Raw genomic sequence first — 17,101 nt, forward strand, 5'->3', positions numbered from 1 at the left:
CGTGAAAATTATTTCTCTACAAAAAAGCTACTTTATTTAGAGGTCATGTTTTGTTTAATATGGCATGGAATTTAGAATTACCTACTATTAATACTACATACTACTAAATGTTTTATTACTTTTCTTGGAAGTTAGAATTTTCATTAATTATTGTAGTTTCTACAGACTACCAAATATTGAGGGTCCATGTCTAAACGCAAAATTACAAGATAAATAAGTCATGATGGTGAATGGTTTATTATACCTATGATATTTATTAAATTTCCTTCATTTCAAACCTAATGAGAAGAAGAATGAATAAATAATTCATTGATTAAATGATACGTTATCTAAGATTCAATTATTAACATACCATGATATGGTCCGGGAGCCAGCAGCAGATTTTATGACCAAGTTCCTCTCAAGCGGTAATTAGTAAAATGCATCAAAGTATAGTATTATGAAGCCTCGTGAACGTCAGCTGGAGCTCGGTTGGGGGGAAGAGCGGTTGTAGCCTCCCGTATCAGCTGACGGTTTTTCCACCAAGATACAGCCAGCTGACATATATATTTATCCACAGTTACATATAAGCTATCATCAGGTAAATTTTTGTTTGAGAGGAAATAACGGAAAATAAATTTTTCTTTAAATTTAACTTTCATGTTCGAGACACCAGCTGACGTATAATACACCATGTTGTAACCAGCTGACTATTTTTTTTCGTTGAGATATTGGGGTAGCTACAATTTGACAAATTTTTAGCTGAGAGGAAATGAATGAATGAATGTATTTTTTTTCCTATGTGCGTGGGAGGCTACAACCGCTCACCCCCCCAACCGAGCGCCAGCTGACGTTCACGAGGCTTTATAATACTATACTCTCATGCGTCTGACGAATTATCTCTTGAGAGGAAATAATGAACCAAATTTGCACCTGGCTCCCTAACCAATATAATTAATAATTATTATAACAATTCATGTTACAATGGTTGGATTACAACGTAATAACAATAAAATGCTAGGACAGAAGAATTAATTCGTAATTATACAAAATGGCGACCAGAGTCACGGCATCAATTATTTTATAATTTAGAGCTAAGTATTTATTTTAGTGGACATTTTAAAGGAATGTTTTTAGATTTTATGACTCATTTTTGCTGGAAACGGCGTGCCATAGTAATTGGAAAAAGTTCGTTGATAATGTTTTAATTGGTAGTTCATTTAATAAATTGTACACATTTACACATTCAAATTTAGTATATTGTTAAAGTGAAACTTTTATTACATCGTCTCAAACTTTTTGGTCTATGTAGCGCATGTCGCGTGTATCGCGGCTGCCGAGTAGGTATACCTACTCGGCAGCCGACCGACACGCGACATGCGCTACACAAAGCAGTGTTCGGAACCGTTCGAACAGTTTCACTTTTACCGTGGTTTCATAAAACCACACAACATTTTTTTTTTATGGGAAGAAATGGGGCATCACCTTTCCTTAAGGTGTTTTGCAGTTACATTAATAAAATGAGATCTTAAAATAATGTTTTTAATTAAGTGATAATTACAGAATATTTTGATGTTCAAACATTTAAAATTACTGATATATTTCTAATTTACTTCCATACAATAAAAAAAATAGTTTAAAATGTGGCCATAAAAAATATTCACGCGGAGTTGAGTTATTAAAAAATTTAGCGTTATAAATTTTGTTAATTATTAATATTTTTTTTTTATAGATATCGTTCCCAACCGAAGCAATAGCGATGAAAGAAGCAGGTCATGGTGCAGCTCGTGCTGTCCTTGTCTTTCCTTCCAATTTCTCCGCAAGCTTACAGGATAGAGTGAGAGATCCGAGACACGCTGATCCGTTTACGATTAATAATTCTGAAGTGCAAGTACATATGGATGATACTGGTAAGTATTTTTTTATATACTGAACACTTAATATTATCAACTGACTTCAAAAAAGGAGGAGGTTCTCTATTCGGTTGTAATTTTTTGAGTTTGTTACCTCAGCACTTTCAACTGGGTGAACCGATATTGATTATATTTTATTTTTGTTTGCAAGCCAATAACGTGTCTAGTTCTAAAAGTTGAATGCGGTTGAATTAAAAAAAAATGATTCATTGAGACTTTATATTAGCGTTAGAATGCAAATAGCTAACGATTTGTAAAATTTGTATCAAAATAAAGTAGGATATGTTGTAAAATATTCCATAACATAAAAAAAATGTATGCGTGTACTAGAGTACACACGTAAGAAGTGAAACTTCTTTATGACCTTAAAAATGTCACGAGTATGGCGTAACGCAAAAATGTCACGCGTATGGCGTAACGCAAAAATGTCACGCGTACGGCGTAACGCAAAAATGTTACACTAAATTTTTGTCCAACCTCGATAAAGAAGTTTCACTTCAAAAAATTTGAATCGATCATGCACAGATAATTTTATTCGGCTCGAAGGACCACATTTTGGCTCGGGGCTCGAGAAAAATTAAAGCGATTAAAACTTTTATCGTAATATTTGCATAGCTATATTATGTAATATTTATCCGATATAGTTATAGTATCATCATATACATAGTTATAGTTATAGTTGACTGACCAGTTGGCTTGGTTGGTAGTGACCCTGCCTTCCAAGCCAGAGGTCGTGGGTTCGATTCCCACCCGGGGCAAATATTTGTGTGATGAACATAGATGTTTGCTCTTTGTCTGGGTGTTAATTATCTATATAACTATTTATTTAAAATTATATATATGTATGTTTATCAACCATCTGGTTTCCATAACACAAGCGAAAGCTTACTATGGGATCAGATCGTGCCGTGTGTGAAAATTGTCCTGAAATATTTATTTATTTATTCATTTAATGTAATATTTATCCGATATAGTTATAGTATCAATAATAATAGTCACTATGACTTTGTTTAAAAGTACCTACCTATATAATTATGTTCATCATAATATCTATACTAATATCTCAGTAAACTACTGGTCCGATTTGAAAAATTCCTTCGGTGTTAGATAGCCCATTTATCGAGGAAGGCTATAGGCTATAATATATCATCACGCTAAGACCAACAGGAGCTGAGCAATGCGTTTAAAACCGAGGGGCACAACTAGTTATACATCAATTTTTTATGACTTTTTTGGTACTAAAAAGTTAGTATTTGTAATAAGATATTATATTATTGCACAACCGATATTAAATCTTAAAATTTGTGATGTCATAGCCATCAGTGTCATAACAGTAAATAATAAGACCCCCAAAACAAATTAAACTAGTATTACTTGAAGATTTTCCAAGTCGTAACAATATATTTCGCGCGCTTCAGCCATTTACATAAAATTCGAATAACTCATAAGTCGAATTCGAATTTCGAATGAGTCGTTATTCGAATGAGTTTTCAAACTTTTATCAATGAATGATTCGAAATTCTAAATTCGAATTTGAATATTTTGTTAAATGTTCTGATTGGCGCTTTTTAAATTATTTTGTAATTTCTTATAGCGAAGGTAAATTTATGATGTTATTGAATAATATTATGTGCTACTAATGAGGAATATTTGATTATTATAATGATCAAACCTTAAATGTTCGAATTCATTAAAAACATAGATTAAAAATCTTTTTTTATAAGTCAGTTAAATTAAACTGCTTTTTGGAATATTTTGTAGACTAAAACGATCATTTATTTTTAACGGGCTCATTAATTAAATGTATTGAACCACTTTGTAATAAGGTTAACGAAATAGTAATCACCCTCAACTAATTTTTACTGTAAAAATATGTATCTTAAAATAAAGGAATAAGGTGGCATTTCATTCGATGATCTTAATGAATTCAAAAACAAAAAGCGTAGGAAAAATGCCACAGTTCAAAATGTAGAAAAATAAAATGAATTATGGGATATAAGTGGATTTATAAAATTCACACCGGGTGGATTTTCCGCGAAAAATAAATCTCGTTCATTTATCAATGGAAAAAGGTGACGAAGTAGATTTATTTTTATTCAAATGCTCTAAAAGATATTTTTAATGTTGGACTTAATATGGATAATGGATATAGATGGACGTATAACTTTATTACTGACTAGCGGTCCGCCCTGGCTTCGCCCGTGGTACATATTAATGTTTCTAGATAAGAACCATCCTGGTACTTCAAGGAATATAATAAAAAAAGAATTATCGAAATCGGTCCACCCGTTCTCGAGTTATGCGCTTACCAACACATTTTGCGATTCATTTTTATATTATAAGATGATGTGTTTTACGAAAAAAACATTGTATTTGAAAAATCCTCTATATTGCATTTATATGGAATCCTCCTACCTTATAGCATGAAGTTAAGCTTTTTGTTAATCTCTTAGGAATATAGGATACTAGTGGTCCGCCCCGGCTTCGCCCGTGGTACATATTTCGCAATAAAAGGTAGCCTATGTCCTATCTCGGGTATCAAAATATCTCCATACCAAATTTCATGCAAATTGGTTCAGTAGTTTAGGCGTGATTGAGTAACAGACAGACAGACAGAGTTACTTTCGCATTTATAATATTAGTATGGATTTTATGTCTACACATACTATAACTTTATAGATAGTATAATTATAATAAGTACGTATACTTAGTTCCCTCTTTAGCTTCAATGAGTAATTGTAAAATACGGAATTCGACTGTGCTCTATTTCATGATCTATGACTTTTTATACCAAACCAAATAAATTACACTTAATAACCTCAGTTATTCCTAGTATTCGCTAAGCCAGCATTTATCATTCGCAAGAAAATAGCAATCAAGTTGAACTCTGGTAAATTCGTAAATCCCTACGCTATGTCGGTTCCAATTAACTCGGCCATTTTGCACAAAGACATCTGATTTAATCTTTATTCTTTGTTACATTGCTACCTCAAAAAGCCCTTAGTAGAATGTCTTCTTTCGTAATTTTACTGTGGCTATTTTTAGGTCTACGTACCTATTTATAACCATTCTTTCTATTAATATTATAAATGCGAAAGTTTATGAGGATGGATGTATGTGTATGTACGTTTGTTACTCTTTCACGCAAATACTTCTGAACCGATTACAATGATATAGAGGATAACTTGGATTAACACATAAGCTAGGTTTTATCCCAGAAATCCCACGGGAACGGGAACTATGCGGGATTTTCTTTGAAAACGCGGTCGAAGCCGCAGGTGGAAATCTTGTATGCTATGTTTTCAAGTTAAATATTAGTTTAGATTTAGCATTTTATAAATGAAAACTGGTACGTATAACGTAATACGTAATAACTAAACCAATAAATGGCCTACAAAAGCAATAATATTGATTGCTTAATAACGATAACAATACGTGGTAATTTATGGGTAATATCAATACATTATAACGCAGTAATGTAATCAATCTCTGTCTGTGATATATTCGATCCAGGCGATTGTAATTCCGATACAAATTATATTAGTAGTTTGCTTAGTTGCGTTTTCACTGTGTTTTGATAAAAATAAGAATTAAGATGAAGTAGGAAATACTTGAGAATTAGGCAATTATAATGGCAATAAAACTAAAGGTTATTTTTGCGCTATTCATTTCGCCCAGAGGCTTCGCAATTAATATTTAACGTCGTGGTTATTTCTATAAGTTTGAACCTATCGATTTCACAAAGTTCATTTTACGACGAATCCAATGTTACCTAAATAACTATTTATAATCGTTTAATTTAATACGCTAATAAGAAAATCTTATTTGCTTGAAAATGGAAAACACACATAAGTAAGTACAATATTTAAAAGTTCCACTTCGCTATCTAAAACGTGTAAAACAACTAAACCGAGAGATTTTAATCAGAATAATTAATCAATACAGATGAGAAACCCTTTTCAAACAAACAACAATACTTTTCAATACTTTCTCAAACAAAGAATTTACAGCAATCGGTTCAAACTAACAACCTCGTATAAAAGAGTCAGCCGATGCCCTATTTCACAATGTGTTCCTTAATAACTGGAGTGGAAATTTATAAATAACAATGCATCGCTGTGCCCCGCGGTTTTACTCACATTGATTGGCTCCTGTTGGTCGTAGCATGATAATATATAGCCTATAGACCTTCCTCGATAAATGGGCTATCTAAAACTGAAAGAATTTTTCAAATTGGACCAGTAGTTCTTGAGATTAGCGCGTTCAAACAAAAAAATTCTTCAGCTTTATAATATTAGTATAGATTTATTCTTTTTTTATCTTATCGTAAGTCCCTTTGGAGGAATGGTTACATAATATTATAAGTATATTTTAAAGAATGGAAAACTAATAGTTTTTTTTCTTTTTATCTATTTAAAAGTGTTATTTGAATGCAATATTTTCTATTAGTGTTATAAAAATAAACATATCGTAAGTTTTCTGAAGATCGTAATTTTCAGAGCTTTTTCATTTAGATTACTCATGTGAAAGTTTTCAAATACTGATCCATTAAAAAATTAAACATACTTTATTTAGTTAGCTCTTATCTTATGATTTTTAAAAGCATCGTTTCCAAATTTTATGCATCATTTTTTAGCTATAACCCACAGCTTCGTAAACGATACAACCAAGAAGCTTATATCTAATACACTGGAGATTTCAGTATGAACATTAACTTGTAACAAGAAAATATGACCATGAATGACGCCTGTATGTTTTTTACCTAACTTGGTAAGTAGGTGTGAAAGGGATAAAAAACATACAGGCGTCATTCATGGTCATATTTTCTTGTTACAAGTTAATGTTCATACTGAAATCTCCAGTGTATTAGATATAAGCTTCTTGGATACAACAGATACTACAGATACCAAATTTCTAGCTTAATATTCCTATAACTAAGATTCTTATTATCGTCATAAAAGGTATGCTAAGTACCTTTATCTCAAATTTAAATCAACGTAGGAAAATAGAGAATTTTACGACCTCCAGCTTCAATAAAGGCGCGTAGAAAATGTATTTCTCTTTGTAAAAGTTCAGAGTGTTTATATTCCTCCAATATTGAGCGCTTTGAATACACGTGATATGTACTTTTGTGTTGATAGGTCATTAATATAGCCTTATGTGTTGAAAAATAAGGTGTGCTTTCGAGAAAGATTACGAAAATCGGAAAATATGTTGATTTTATCGCTTATTGTAAAAGTTTCAGACTATATAATGTACTAGCTGTGCCCTGCGGTTTTACCCGCAGTGCTCCACTCCTGTTGGTCTTTGCGTGATGATATGTAGCCTATAGCCTTCCTCGATAAATGGGCTATCGAACACTGAAATAATTTTTCAAATCGGTCCGGTAGTCCCGCAGATTAACGCGTTCAAACAAACAAACTCTTCAGCCTTATAATATTAAGTTTAGATAATGTTTACCTCGTTTTATAGTCAGCTTATATTTTTAGGGGACATAGGCATTCAAAATTATTGTAGTACAATACCACCACCTTATGTTATTACTCTCTCCTAGACAACCCGGGAGAGAGTAAAGAGTAAAAACTCGCTTAGCGATAAAATCGTCTTTACATATTCTTAAGCGCTACTTTTAATCCTGTTAGATTTATCATTGTTTACATTTATAGTGTAGAATAGAGTATTATTTCTTTTTAATTCATTAATTCTACGAGAATATGGCCAAGTGCGTGTTGGTAGATATCACATGTCTTCGAACTTGTAGTTCTTGGCCATCGGTTTCATATCGATCTTTTTATTCGGTTGAAGTAATTGTGTATTGAATATTTTATGGAAAAGTTGAAAAGACCACAATTATATTCCAACACAGGGTCAGTCGGTCGATGCCTCCATATCTACTTATTAGCTTATTAGTAGATATAACTTTTAATATATTGTAATTAAAGTGGTTTAACTTTGTGATTCGATAATAATATAAAATTGATGTAATTTTCTTTCTTTCTTCTTCTTTCTTTCTTCTTTAATTATTTGTTTCGAACTTGTAACCTATTACTTAAACTGAAACTCTAATATTATTTATTCAATACTAGCTTTCCGCCCGCGGCTTCGCATGCGTCCTGCTGTGTCTAAAACCTAATCAATACTAATATTATAAAGCTGTTAGTTTGTTTGTTTGAACGCGCTAATCTCACGGCTAGTAAATTATACATCTAAACCTTCCTCTTCAATCACTCTATCTATTAAAAATCGCATCAAAATCCGTTGCGTAGTTTTAAAGATTTAAGCATACATAGGGACATACAGACAGAGAGAGCGACTTTGTTTTATACTATGTAGTGAAGACTTCTTCTAGAAGCACTTTGAATAAGCTTTACTTAGATTATAGAATACTAGCTATGCTCGGCGGTTTGGTCTTAGCGTGATGAAGCCTTATAGCCTTCCACGATAAATGGGCTATCTAACACCGAAATAATTTTTCAAATCGTACCAGTAGTTCCTGAGATTAGCGCGTTCAAACAAACGAACAAACTCTTCAGCTTTATAATATAAGTATAGATTATAATAGATTTTGTAGGGAAAGAGAGAGATATTGTAAGATTTAACTTTTATAACGATCCATTTTATTTGCTTGTTCTTGTTAAAAATACTAAGAATTGTAACGGACATTGCTATGAAATGTTCCTTTGTATTTCATAGTCTTTTATTCGGGATAGTTACGTTGCGTGTTCCCAGAAGTACAATGTAAAAGATTTATAAGAGAAAATGGCGTTAAAGGGGCGATATGTTTATTCCAATGGTATAATAATTTCTTGTGTGTTTTTGTGTTTGTTGTGATGCTAGATTTAACTATACTCACTACATACTAATAATCAAAGTCGCGTTTCGCGGTAACTATGTAGGCTTATATTTAAAACTACGTGTATTTTGATGCGATTTTTTAAACAATAGTGTGGTTCAAAAGAAAGTTTTTAGTACCTAGATAATTTGTTACCTAAGTTAGACAATGCGCGTGAAGTAACGGGCAGAAATAGTAGATATAATTATAAAATCCGATGATTTTCTCTTAGCTTTATTGCATTATTTTTATTTGCTCCGAATGACTGTTTTAAGCTTTATCCATGTTTGTCTCTACATCCCCGATTTATTTATTAAAATCAAAGAGTTTAAATTTATAAAGAATAGAAAAAATTCGATCACGAGGCGGGACTCGAACCCGCATTGTTTCACGCCAATCCGGGGAGGACGCCTGACCAACTCAGCCACCCGTTAAAATAAATTTGTTTTTAAAGATTAACCACTATACTAAAAACTTTCATAATCTGTAGATTATATCCATACTTAATATTATATATGCGAAAGTAACTCTGTCTGTCTGTCTGTTACTCAATCAGGCCTAAACTACTGAACCAATTTGCATGAAATTTGGTATGGAGATATTTTGATACCCGAGAAAGGACATAGGCTACCTTTTATTGCTAAATATGTACCACGGGCGAAGCCGGGGCGGACCACTATTGCTAAATATGTACCACGGGCGAAGCCGGGGCGGACCACTAGTTTACTATATTTGTTGTTATTTCACAGATAAGCAAGTGGAATGGATGCTAAGTCGCGACATCCAGCTTGCCTTCATGGAGGCAACAGAACATTTGTCTGAAGTCTGCAATCTGCCTAAGAGGATGCTCTCTATACCCGTTTATGTGAGTATCATTTATATTATGTTGTTTCATAATCATAATACATTTTGTAGAGTCTATCAGTTACATTTTGTAGATTTACATAAAAAAATCTCTATTTTTTATGTAAGTAAATCATTTTTACTTTAATAATTTCAAGTTTATGTTATGTTTAATAGTCAATAGTTTCAATAAGCATAGGAAAAACGAAAACATTTATTTTGTGTTATGAAAAATATCCTAATATGCTCAAAAAATAAATTCAACTGTAACAAGCTTAAAATAAAAATATGAATAACTAGCGGTCCGCCCTGGCTTCGCCCGTGGTACATATTTCGCAATAAAAGGTAGCCTATGTTCTTTCTCAGGGTCTAAAGATTATCTGTGCCAAATTTCATCAAAATCGGTCTAGTAGTTTATGCGTGAAAACCATACATACATACATACAAACCTTTCCTCTTTATAATATTATATTATAATATTATTAGTATAGATAAACAATTGATACTATCTGTATCAAAAAATAAGTACTTTAAAATAAACGTATTTGTAACGCTAAAGGTACTTGGCAATATCTGACCAAACCAAAATTTTTGTTTTGCTCTAAACAGCTCCATATAACATACCAATCGATTTATGTATATAAAATTCTATCCAACTTAACCTTAGCTTTCAAATACAGATAATAAATATCTCAAGAGATCTGAAAGTTTATTTAGTCTTTAATCGATATAACGTCGACTTGAAAACGATATACTTGAGCGAAATGCGTTCACTAAATTGTTTGTATTGATTTAGGTCTGTAAAGGTAAGAGGAGATTAGGATGGATATGCTATTTTAATATTAAGTGTTTGAAAATTCAAATACTTTGTAAATTAGCAATTTTCCTTTATAGAAACATAATAAATATACGATTGTTTTTAATAAGTTACTGCATGAAGGTTGACATTTATTTATCTTAGCAGTTAGAATATTGCGTTTTTACCCGAATCTTGGGTAATTACTGTATAACGAGATGTATTAATGTTTTTCAATTTTATAAAGTATATAAAATTAAAAAACATTAATACATCTTGTTAAAGACAGTAATTATATAAATATAAGGAACCTATCTGAAACATAGAGCAACTTATTCAAAAGTAAAATTCTATCATAAATGACATGAATTGAATTATCTGAAATGAAGTAAAAAGTAACATTAGTAACATAATATACCAATTTTTAGTTTGAGTTTGTATACCTTGAATATAATATTATTTATGAATTATTTAGGCCCATTAATTTGGTTATAATTAAGTATCGATTTCAAAACCGCATATGCGGATACTAATTGTCATGACATGTCTAATAAGCGAGCACCCTATATGATCTCCAAATTGCCTACTCAGATAATTTGGTCTCGTAAATAAATACAGATTAGATACACGCTATTTAATTCGAAAAATTCTTGAATTATTTATAGACTGTATATTTGATTATAATGCAATGTCAAAAGCTACGAAACAGCTACGTGATCCCAATACCTTTAATGGAAATGTAATTATTTTTGTTTTTGTTTTACTTTTATACGGTTTGTACAAATTTATTTAGCTTGGTCACAGATAATATTACTTGTATTTTAAAACGTGGTTATTTTTGCCATGTAGTCTGCATTCAAGTGAATATAATTTTTTAGATTTTAGCATATTGTATGACTTTAAAACTTCAATTATAAAAACTAGAATTGAAAAATACTTACATGTCGTTTTTTTGTACTAAAAAAACTCACGTCATTTTTTTCTCTACATGTTAGGTGAACACAGAATCTCCAGAAAAAAAATTATTTAAAACGCTTGCACTGTCCAGCTTTAATAATTTATTAATACAGACCCTGTGACACTTAAAAATTTACGATATTTTTCTACGTTGTTATATTAAAAATAAATGAAACCAATTATTTTTTCCCCAGTTCCATCGCCCCATTTTCGGCTTGGAGGTGCCTAATTTCACAGATTTCGCCGGCCCTGGCGTTATTCTTACGTAAGTATTTTAATGGGTTTTTTCTTTTGTAAATATTGAGTAATTATTATAACGAGGAAATGTGTGTTTATTTAGTATCGGGTATCTCTTGCGGTTAATCTGAGCCGTGTTTATTTTTCAACGGCAATTTGAATTTTAAATCTTTTTTTTATTAGGGATAATAAATAATTATTAATATTGAATATGAAGATTTTCAATTTATTCTTTGTGTGATATCAGCTATACTAATCAACAGAATATCAAAATTCGACTTTATTGGAATACAATAATAATTAAGTATAAGTTTATTAAAATCGATACAGTTTTGCTGTTCTAAAATTCCTAAAGGAACTTCCTAAGAATACAATGTTTTTATTTTTTAGTATTACCATTTACCACGTATTACCACAGATAATATAATAATACTAGGTATTACCTACATACAAAGAAAGAAACATACGAAAAAAATATACCACTTATAATTTAAGCTTGAATACGTCTCCTTTGAAAATTTTCTTCTAATTTTTTTAACAGTTCTAATTATTAGATAATTAATATTTTATTATTTATACAGGATTATTTTCTTCTTGGCGGTAGCATTAACATCTGGCTCCATGTTGGCAGAACGGAACGAAGGAATTCTAGAAAGATCTCTGGTCTCTGGAATCACTGGTGAGTTAAAGAATAAATAAATGTTAAAACAATGAATCTTTGATGTGCTTTAAGTGGAATTTACCGCTTGTTGTTACTGGGAAATGTTATTTTGTTTTCAACGATGTAGTTGTTTATGTAAACAACAAAATATTTCAATAAACAATGAAATTGTATGTTTTCGATAGAAATTACCTATTGTAAATTTTGTCTTGATATTTTAAAATTTTGATGATTTCCAGGACTTTGATAAATTCTCAATTAGTTGTAGGTACTCATTCTGTTAAGGTTTTAACAATAGATATATTTTTTTAAGATTACTCTTCATAATAATATATAGCTAGCTGTCCCGGCAAACGTTGTTCTACCGTACTCTAATCACCGGGTATGAAAAATAGATGTTTCCCGATTCTCAAATCTACCGAATACAAAAAATTTCATGTCAATCGGTCCCGCTGTTTCGGAGGAGTAACATTAACATTGCGACATGAGTATTTTATATACAGTGTGGAAATTTTCGATGGGCCCTGGAGGGAAAGTACTTGAAATACTAATAAATATTTTAAAAAATGAAGGCATGTTTCCTTTCTCCAAAATTTGCTATCTCCAATATTTCAAGTACTTTCTCTCCAGGGCCCATCGAAAATTTCCACGCTGTATATAGAGATAATCAATTAATCGTATCCCAAATCCATAAAAAACCTTATTTACCTTTAACCAACTTCAAAAAAGTACATATAATTATCTTTTCCAGGTACTGAAATCCTCTTTGCCCACGTGCTAGTACAAATGATTGTGATGATCGTCCAAACGGCTATGGTGTTAGTGGTTGGGTTTGTCATCTTTGATCTGACGTTAAAGGGACCTCTTGGCTGGGTCATTATATTGACTCTAAGTATTGGATTGTGTGGAATGACTTTTGGTAAGTTAAACTTGAACTCAAATTTAAATTTATACTCAAACTCATTTTAAAGTCAAGCTCAAACTCAATTATAATACTTATTTATTTAATTATGTTTTGAATATTTTCGTGTCAACAAAATAAATACTGTGTAGTCTAACTCAAACACATTTAAATTTAAACTCAAATTTTTTATTTGTTTCTCACTGTATAAAAATTATAACAAACATATAAAAGTAAAAAGTATGTGTATTATAATAAGTAAAAAATATGTGTATTGGTCCTTCAAGACGGATTTTACCTAATGATACACGAATTTCATGTGAAATTAGAATAATAAACGAAATTAAATCTCATGATATTTATTATGTTATAACAGTTTAAGGACTCTAAAAACTTTAATACGATTTTGATAACAAATGTGTCTTGATAACAAACAACTTATAAAATGAATTTTCCAACAATTTATAAATATTTAATAGAATATCTACCCTTTTGTCACGAAATTTTACAATAATGGTATATTTTTTAAGAAAATTGCTTCGACGGTTTTCCACTTTTTCAATTTAATCCTATCTATGCGCTACTTTTGAAAATAAGCCGCTTTAGAGATTTCGCTTGCTTCACTAGTCTAAGCTGAAATGGTACTTAGGTACCTTTGTAGTTTTTGTGTGTATAAAACTCTATTTTGGCATGGACATATTTTGTTTGGTATAAAACAAAATTATAGGAAGGAAAAACGTTACGTAATGTTATTCAAATACCAAAAAAGGCTTGTAACACTGTTAAATCCTACTAATATTACCTATTAAAATTTAGCACACAATATAATAATAAGTTACCCTCTAACTTGAATTTACATTTAGGTTTGATCCCGGAAATCCCACAGGAACGCGAACGATTCGGGTTTTTATTCTAAATTCTATAAAATCTATGTATATCGAAAAATTACAAATAATTATATAAAAGATAGATTAACTCTATCTTTAATCTATAATTATTAAAATAGATAGATTATTAAAATAGATTCGCGGTTTTTGTCGGTTCATCTAATTAATTATTTTCGTTTGTTACAGGTTTTGTAGTATCCTGTGTATGTGACACAGAGAGAACAGCTACGTATCTAGCTTTGGGGTCTTTCCTACCCATGATGCTTCTCTGTGGAATCATTTGGCCGGTTGAAGGTAATTTGTTTTTAATATTATCTGTATTTTTAGTTATTTTTTCTTTGAATACTATAAGTATTTCTTTCTAAATTCTCTTTCTAGTTAATTTCCAATTAAAAAGTAGATATCTATTATTTAAGTATGACCCTTAGAATAAAAATAAAAATACTTAAATCAATCTGTTTGTGAATTCTATATATATTTATTATTTTAAAAATATTTCCTGAATAGGAAGTCTTTTTCTATTCATTTAAAATTTTTCTAAACAAAAAATTCTCATTATCTCGAATGCTTTATAAAAATTATAAGTTTCCTTAACCTAAAATGCTCTTATTTTTTTTTTCAGGTATGCACAGAGTGCTCCAATGGATAAGTTATGTCCTTCCTCTTACAAAATCAACGGAATCTCTCCGCTCAATGTTACAAAGAGGATGGTCCATAGAAGTGCCTACAGTATATTCTGGATTTATTTCCACAGCCATTTGGATTGTAGTTTATTTAACCGTTAGTATATTATTAATTAAATTCAAAAAGGGATAATAAAAAAAAATATTTTTTGTACAAAAAAGGCATTTTTTTCAATGTTTTTTTTTAATTGCTCAATTTCATTTTGGTATATATCGAAATGTTGTAAATAAATAGTTTAAGTGGTAAATGTGAATTTGTGATTGCTTTTGAGTTCAAGGCAAATTGAACTTTAGCTAGTGTTATTAAAGTCGTTTTTAGCAAGGGACAATATTAACTTTGCTAGTAAACTTGGGATTTTTTTAGTATTACGATTTACAAATGAATTTTTTGTAGAGTTTTCAATCAAGCTAATTTATGATTTTTATTGTTGATTTTCAATAGTTTTAACGAAATAATATTGATTTCAAAACGGTTAATATTAATTTGATTATTCAATTTCGAAGCTAATGTTTTTTTTTTAATAGTAGACTTATAATATAAGAATTTTATTACATACTATGTTACCTATTATGTGATATTTATTAAGGCGAGGTTCTTGATGCCATTGTATGAACTAAATAATTTAATTATTATATTTAGTTTAGTTTGGTGGTTTGTCTGTGATTTATGGTTATTAAAATAAACATAAAATTGTAATATTATTTTTACTTTCTTAAAATAATTTCTTGAGTGTAATGTTTATAGTATATCGGGTAAATCTTCTTTAAAATATTAATAGCAGGAAATTTCCTGTTGTCATTTACAGCACCTATAGATATTATTTATTTATTACGGAACCGTTTTTAAGATATTCACTTAGTTTATTTGACATTGACATGACATACTTTGACATATGTCAAATTCAGTTGAATTTGAACCTTGTGTTCACATAAAGTTTTTTCTGTTTTTTTTTGTACCATAGTCTTTGTTTAACATAAAATATTACTTTGCTCAATATATTTGTATGTAGGTATGGATATAATTTTATATAAGTGGCAATAAAAATTTCTCGAAACTATTATGTTGTTTTATTTGATCTTAAATTCTCTGAAATCCTGATCTAAAATACCAGTTTTTATTTATGTCTGGCTTGGGTGGCTTGTGATAATTTTTTGAGCAAGAGCAAGTGTGTAAAATCTAGATTTTTTTTTCTTTATGTCATATTGAGCAAAGGGGCAGGTGGGCCACCTGATGTTAAGTGTTCACCACCGCCCATAAACACTTGCAACACTAGAAGTGTTGCAGGTGCTTTGCCGGCCTTTTATGGACAAATAAGCTCTTTTCTTGACGGCCCCAATGTCGTAGTTGTCATATAATTATGTTTTTACTAGTGTACTCCCGTGACGGGTTAAAAATTTTGAATTAGGCAAATAAATTTTTCATTGCAAAGAAAATATAATACTTAGATTTAAACCTTGCTACGATTTAGATAGCATTGAATATTTATTCCGAACCTATAGCTCTATTCATGAAAAGCTCTTCAGCCAACAGGAAAGCTTTTTAAAATTTGTAGACTCACTTTTCATCTTTATTCATATTAGTGAAATTTTATGTAAAAAATTAAAATTGCATCTTACATTTTAGTTTCTGTAATATCCATTAGAAGTAGTCTATTGTGTTCGCAAAACACGACAAAAAATGTTCCCGCTTTTTTGTCATTCAAAATTCACTGAAACTTCATAACAATGGTAATATCTCGTAAAAATTTTACCTCGCTTGCCGAGATGTATGGACTTTACAGAATATCTTTGAATATTTTCCCTTAATCGTATTTAAATTAGCTTTTCTATATCTACTTCTATACTAATATTATAAAGAGGATAGGTTTGTATGTATGTATACGTATGGTTATCACGCATAAACTACTGAACCGAATATAATGAAATTTAGCACACATATAGAGGGTAACTTGGATTAACACAGGATAGGTTTTATCCCGGAAATCCCACAGAACGGGAACTATGCGGGTTTTCCTTTGAAAACGCGGGCGAAGACACGGGCGAAAAGCTAGTATATTATAAAAAGGAATTCTTCGAATATGTAGGTATTTATTACTTTGTCATGTTATGTCGTAAAAGCTCAAAGCTGCTGGATTTCAGCTTGAGGTGTGGATTTGTTTTTTTGTTGGCGTGGCGACAAAAATACGCATATTTACTATACTCGCACTCGTGCGAGGATGTGTAGTGAGGAATGTGTTTGTAAATAACCAATCATATCGCTTCATTTACTTGAAATTTGTAGTGAATTATATTGACCGACCCGCGAAGGCGCAAAAAAAAACCGAAATTTACTTATTAATAATTTATTGTAAAAAAATTACATTATAAATTATTCCTAACTTAAACTACGTCCCTCCCGTTCGATGTTGGAAC

At 30.7% G+C, this 17,101-nt stretch overlaps 1 protein-coding gene across 1 annotated transcript in view; it reads left to right on the plus strand.

Annotated features, from left to right (window-relative positions):
• osy (ABC transporter oskyddad) overlaps positions 1-15,721 on the plus strand; it is a 78,400-nt gene extending 62,679 nt beyond the window's left edge. Inside the window, exons 10-16 of the mRNA XM_089709864.1 lie at positions 1,712-1,889; positions 9,474-9,589; positions 11,515-11,585; positions 12,139-12,236; positions 12,970-13,137; positions 14,193-14,300; positions 14,629-15,721. Coding sequence (XP_089565990.1) covers positions 1,712-1,889; positions 9,474-9,589; positions 11,515-11,585; positions 12,139-12,236; positions 12,970-13,137; positions 14,193-14,300; positions 14,629-14,822 — 933 coding nt within the window. The 3' untranslated portion in view covers positions 14,823-15,721. The remainder of the gene's footprint in view (positions 1-1,711; positions 1,890-9,473; positions 9,590-11,514; positions 11,586-12,138; positions 12,237-12,969; positions 13,138-14,192; positions 14,301-14,628) is intronic.
• The last annotated feature ends 1,380 nt before the right edge of the window (positions 15,722-17,101 follow it).

Source organism: Colias philodice, chromosome 23 (assembly GCF_061535455.1).
Source record: "Colias philodice isolate Cphi_HAF_F1 chromosome 23, ilColPhil1 Martin Lab GWU primary, whole genome shotgun sequence".
Lineage (NCBI taxonomy): Eukaryota > Metazoa > Arthropoda > Insecta > Lepidoptera > Pieridae > Colias > Colias philodice.